Raw genomic sequence first — 6,000 nt, 5'->3', positions numbered from 1 at the left:
TCGTGATCCACCCGACTTGGCCTCCCAAAGTGCTGGGATTACAGGCTTGAGCCACCGCGCCCGGCCCCTTTCAGTCTTTTCTTCTTTCTTCCTTTTTTTCTTTCCGTGCTTCATTTTGAATAATTTGAATAGTTTCTTTTCCTATGTCTGCAAGTTCAGTTATATTTTGTACTTCTGTAATATCTGATCTCTTTATCCCATCCTGTGAATTTCTTTTTTAGATATTATATATTTTGCTTATCTCTAGACGTCCCATTTTGTTCTTAATTTTTTTTTCTCTTTTGGCTTTCATTATATTCCTGTTTCTTTTGACATTCTTGAATATATTCAACATATTTATAATGTTTTAATATACTTGTACATTGTATATTGATTCCATTATTCTAGGAGTTTTTCTTTATATTAGATGATTTTTTTTTCTGGTTATGGGTCTTATTTTTCTGTTTATTTTTACAGCTGTTAATTTTTTAAATTAGGCTTTGTGATTTTACTTTTCGGAACGTTACATTTTACTGTTTTCCTTTAAAGGAAGTAACTTTGTCAGACATCTAAGTTACTTGAAGATCAACTTTATGTTTTGAAGCTTGTTTTCAAGCTTGATCAGGGAAGGTCCACGTTTGCCTAAAATCTAAGGATAATTTAGTCTTGTAATAAGATGTGACCTGTCTGGGGTCTTTGTTGACTGCCTCTGGTGATCAATGATCTCTGACTTTTTAGAACTTTAATGCCTCTTACCTTTGTGTAAGTCCTTCCTAGGAATCATTCAGCTTATGGTTTTTTGCCCAGCCCCATAGAGTTTTAGTCTGTGCATGCATGTCCTTGTATTCTGCAAAGACCAAAGGCATCCCTTAGGAAGATTTCTGTAACTCTTTTCTTTTTTTTTTTTGAGACAGAGTTTCGCTCTTGTTACCCAGGCTGGAGTGCAATGGCGCGGTCTTGGCTCACTGCAACCTCCGCCTCCTGGGTTCAGGCAATTCTCCTGCCTCAGCCTCCTGAGTAGCTGGGACTACAGGTGTGCACCACCATGCCTGAATAATTTTTGTATTGTTTTTTAATAGAGGTGGGGTTTTGCCATGTTGCCCAGGCTGGTCTCAAATTCCTGGACTCAAACAATCTGCCTGCCTTGGCACCCCAAAGTGCTGGGATTACAGGTGTGAGCCACTGTCACCAGCCTGTTTTCTTCAATTCTTTTATTAAGAAATGAAACAATAAAATACAGCTGAAGTCCCATGTATGTTCTTTCTGATTCTCCCCCTGTACCCTTCTGAGATAACTTCTGTGATTTTTGTGCATTTTTTTTCTTTTTAATAAACACAGGGTCTTGTTCTGTTGTGTAGGCTGGAGTGTGGTGGCAAGCTCTTATGTAATGCGGCCTTAACCTTATGGGCTTAAGTGATGCTTTTGCCTAGGCTCTCAAGTAGCTAGGACTACTGGTATGTGCTGCCACATCTAGCTAATTTTTTTATTTTCAGTTTTTAAAGACAGTCTCACTATGTTGCCCAGGCTGGTTTTGAACTCCTGGGTTCAAGTGATCCTCCTACCTTGGCCTCCCAGAGCACTGGGATTACAGGTGTGAGGCACTGTGTCTGGCCGCTCACATGTTTTCTATAATAATACTTAATAATTTTATATCCGCTCACATGTTTTCTATAATAATACATAATAATTTTATATCTGAAAATATTATATGAGTTTTTCTTATTGATCTGTGTAGTTAACATTTTAACTATTATATCTTACAATGTTTCATTATGCAAGAGTTGGTTCAATGCATTTTCTTGTTAATGGAAATGTAGTTTGTTTCTAATTTTTGCCAGTAGGAACAGTGTTGCAATGCACATTCTTTTTTTTTTTTTTTTTTTTTTTGAGAGGAGTCTCTCTCTGTCACCAGGCTGGAGTGCAGTGGCGCCATCTTGGCTCACTGCAACTTCCAACTCTCTGGTTCAAGCAATTCTCTTGCCTCAGCCTCCCGAGTAGCTGGGATTCCAGGTATGCACCACCATTCCTGGCTAATTTTTGTATTTTTAGTAGAGACAGGGTTTCACCATGTTGGCCAGGATGGTCTTGATTTCCTGACGTCATGATCTGCCTGCCTTGGCCTCCCCAAGTGGAGAGATTGATTATAGGTGTGAGCCACTGCGCCTGGCTGCAATGCACATTCTTAAACATGCCTATTTGAGGGTGTCATTTATCTGTGACAAAAATTGCCAGGTCATAGTGTTTATGTATCTTCAGTTAGATACTGTCATTGGCAAAGTTTTTTCCAAAAGGATTTTACCAATTTATACATTAACCACTGGTAGATAACCTGTTAGCACTTGGTATTCTGAAACTTTAATTTTTATCGATCAGATACTTGTGAAATCATGTCGAATTAATTTACATTTCTCTGACTTCTAGTGAAAAGTAGTGCTTTCACATATTTTTTGGATTTTTAAAATTTATTTTTTATTTTTGTTTTTCTTAGAGACAGGGTCTTGCCCTTTTGCCCAGGCTAAAGTACAGTGACGTGATCATAGCTCACACTAATCTCTAACTCCTGGACTCAAGTGATCCTCCTGGCTCAGCTTCCTGGGTAGCTGGGGCTATAGGTATGCGCCACAATGCCCAGCTAATTTTTAAATTATTTTGTAGAGACATGCTGTGTTGCACAGGTTGGTCTTGAACTCCTAGTCTCAAGCAGTCCTCCTGCCCTGACTTCCCAAAGTGCTGGGATTACAGGCGTAAACCACCATACCCAGCCATATCTTTTGGATTTATTGGTCACTTGGATTTTCTTTTGGGAATTACCTGTTCATATTTTTCTCATTTTTTCTACTGAATAATTTGTTTTTTCTTACTTATTTTTCAAGGAATTTTATATATTTTCTTAACGCTGTTCATTATCAGTTGTATTTGCTGCAGATATCTTCTAACAGTCTGTGATTGCCTTTTAATTTTTGAACTATGTCTTTAGTTATGCAGCAGTTTAAACTTTTAACACAATTAATTTACACTATTTTTCTCCCTTTAGCATGAGTCTATCAGATGGGGATGTGGTGGGATTTGACATGGAGTGGCCTCCAGTATACAATAAAGGGAAACCTGGCAAAGTTGCACTAATTCAGTTGTGTGTTTCTGAGAGCAAATGTTATTTGTTCCACATTTCTTCCTTGTCAGGTTGGTATCTCTTTGTTTCATTTTTCTATGGTTGGTAATTGAAATAGGTCAACTTTATCTCTATGCAATTAAGTTCTTTGATTAGCGAGCTATTCTCTCATTATCTTAAATTTATATAAGTATTTATGTTCTACCTGATTCACTCACATTCCTTGTTTTATTTAATTTTCACAACATACCTGTGAGGCATTGACATGTTTTCTGTTTCAGAGAAAACTGAAATTTTAAGGAGCTAAATGAGCAGGATATATACTGCCAGTGCTAGCAGGAGTGGCATTCAAACTGGTTGTTTTTTCTTGTCATTTATCAATCAGGACCATTTGTATTAGTTAAGAAATACTCAAGGTGAATGTGTTTCTGAATTTAAGCTTAATGTTAAACACAAATTTAAACGTAAACGTGGTACATATAAGAAGTAGGAAATAAATCCATCATACCTGACAGAACTTATGGAAATAACAAGAAAATGTTACAGTTTTTCCCCAGGGATTAAAAATGTTGCTTGAAAATAAAGCAATTAAAAAGGCAGGTGTAGGAATTGAAGGAGATCAGTGGAAACTTCTACGTGACTTTGATGTCAAATTGGAGAATTTTGTAGAGTTGACAGATGTTGCCAATAAAAAGGTAAAAGCAATATATCTATTATTTTCATAATGGAGATAATTTTGTGTTGTACAGACTACTTTCTATCTGAATGTTAGTTTTTTTTGGAAAAATAATTTAAGTTATATAATGTTTTTGTAGCAATAAAAAAGTTCCAAGTGAATGTTCTATAAGGAAAACCTTTAGGTTTTTTTGTTTGTTCTTTTGTTTCAAGTTCAGGGGTACATGTGAAGATTTGTTACATATGTAAACTTGTGTCATTGCGGTTTATTGTACAGATTATTTTATCACCCAGGTGTTAAGCCTAGCATGCATTAGTTATTTTTCCTGATTCTCTTCCTCCTCCCACCTTCCAACTCCCACAGTATGTGTTGTTCTCCTTTATGTGTCTGTGTGTTATCATTTAGCTCCCACTTATAAGTGAGAGCATATGATACTTGCTTTACTGTTCCTGTGTTAGTTTATCCTGCTAAGGATAATGGCCTCCAACACCATCCGTGTCACTGCAAAGGACAAGATCTCATTTTTTTAATGGCTGCATAGTATTCCCTGGTGTATATGTACCACATTTTCTTTATCCAGTCTATTATTGATGGGCATTTAGGTTGATTCTCTGTCTTTGCTATTGTAAATAGTGCTGCAGTGAACATATACGTACATGTGTCTTTATAACAGAATGATTTATGTTCCCTTTGGTATATACCCACTCATGGGATTGCTGGGGCAAATGGTATTTCTTTCTTTACGTCTCTGAGGAATTGCCACAGTCTTCCACAATGGAAAACCTTTAGTTCTAATTCAGTATCTTGCCATATAGTTTCTTTAAGCAAGCCGTCTCCTTTCCTTCCTCCCAGTTCTTGGTACTCTTTTACTGTAATATATTTGCAAATGTAAATATTGTGTTTTAGGTATATATTTTTAATCCATTTATACCAATAACTTAAAATTATTTTTTTTTAAGGGAGAGCATAATGTAGCTCTTGTGATACAATGCTCTTAGTGGAAGTTTAGTGATCGGTTCCATTACCTATATTTCACATATTTTATTAATGAAGTCATTAAATTAAATCGTCATATTTAGCCAAGTATTCATTTGGCTGGGAAGTAGAAAGCCTACTAACTATTCAACTTTGTTCATGAACAATACTTTCAAAGTCCAAGAATTTTAATACCTACATTAGGGAAATTCTAGAATTAAAAATTCTTACAGTGTGGACTGCAAATGAAGCTTTTAGTGACAGGGAATTTGTTGAAGGCTATCTGTGGGTTGTATTTTGGTATAACATTTCCTAATTTTATTTGTGGCATGTTCATTTGATGTCGTTAGGTAATACTGAAAACAGGAACTAATTTTTACTGTGTTGCTTTTTCATAATTTCTAGCTGAAATGTATAGAGACCTGGAGCCTCAACGGTCTGGTTAAACACCTCTTAGGTAAACAGCTTCTGAAAGACAAGTCTATCCGCTGTAGCAATTGGAGTAAATTTCCTCTCACTGAGGACCAGAAACTGTATGCAGCCACTGATGCTTATGTACGTGCTTAAAGATCTTTAGAAATGATGATGTGTTTTAAAAACATTATTATAAATTACTTTAGAAAAATTTTATTGTAGTAGTGGCAACAACTCTACCAAAATATTTTGTATCAGTTTGGCATTGGAAAATGCTTAGGAAGACATTTAGTGAGATTGTTCATTCTCGATATTAATTAGCAAGTACCAATCAACAGATTGTTCAATGCTAGTTATTTTCATTGTCATGAAGCCAAATTCATCTCTAATTTGTATGTGAAAAAAATGTGAACTTGCTGAAAACATGAAAGGCTAAAAAACTCAGGCTGAGCAAGCACAAATAGTACTGATGATGGATTCGATATATAAGCAATTCAGAAGGAAAATAATTATAGTACAGTTTCTATTTTGAAACTGGCCTTTTTCTTATATTTATGTATAAAATGTGGTGAAATTTTAGAAAAATTGCTTTCAAATTTAGCTTGTTGCTGCCATTAGATATATTTTTATATTTACATGTTTGTATATAGTGAAATCTGGGCTTATCTTAATATGTAGCATTATTGTGTGTTTTTAAAGAAACATATTTTATTCCATAGTGAATTTGTTTTCTCCTAATTCAAGCTTTTATTTGTAGATGAATTTTTTATTGTTTCGCCTTTGCATCTATCAAAGGAATGGAAACTCCTTTGATTTGTAACCAGCAAACAATTCATTTTTGTTAGGA

The 6,000-nt window shown here is 35.3% G+C and overlaps 1 protein-coding gene across 10 annotated transcripts in view; it reads left to right on the top strand.

The window, feature by feature from the left end:
• WRN (WRN RecQ like helicase) overlaps positions 1–6,000 on the top strand; it is a 145,720-nt gene that overhangs the window by 30,843 nt on the left and 108,877 nt on the right. For 9 of the 10 annotated variants that reach the window (XM_032288275.1, XM_032288279.1, XM_032288278.1 and 6 more), the window contains 3 exons: positions 3,014–3,159; positions 3,635–3,783; positions 5,145–5,294. The exons of the other annotated variant lie outside the window; for it this stretch is intronic. In XM_032288275.1, the coding sequence (XP_032144166.1) occupies positions 3,014–3,159; positions 3,635–3,783; positions 5,145–5,294 (445 nt within the window). The remainder of the gene's footprint in view (positions 1–3,013; positions 3,160–3,634; positions 3,784–5,144; positions 5,295–6,000) is intronic. 10 annotated transcript variants of the gene reach the window in all.

The sequence above is a fragment of the Sapajus apella genome, unplaced genomic scaffold (assembly GCF_009761245.1).
Source record: "Sapajus apella isolate SASKATOON/1434 unplaced genomic scaffold, GSC_monkey_1.0 scaffold21, whole genome shotgun sequence".
In the NCBI taxonomy this organism is placed as follows: domain Eukaryota; kingdom Metazoa; phylum Chordata; class Mammalia; order Primates; family Cebidae; genus Sapajus; species Sapajus apella.
This window is presented reverse-complemented; position numbering and strand designations above follow the sequence as displayed.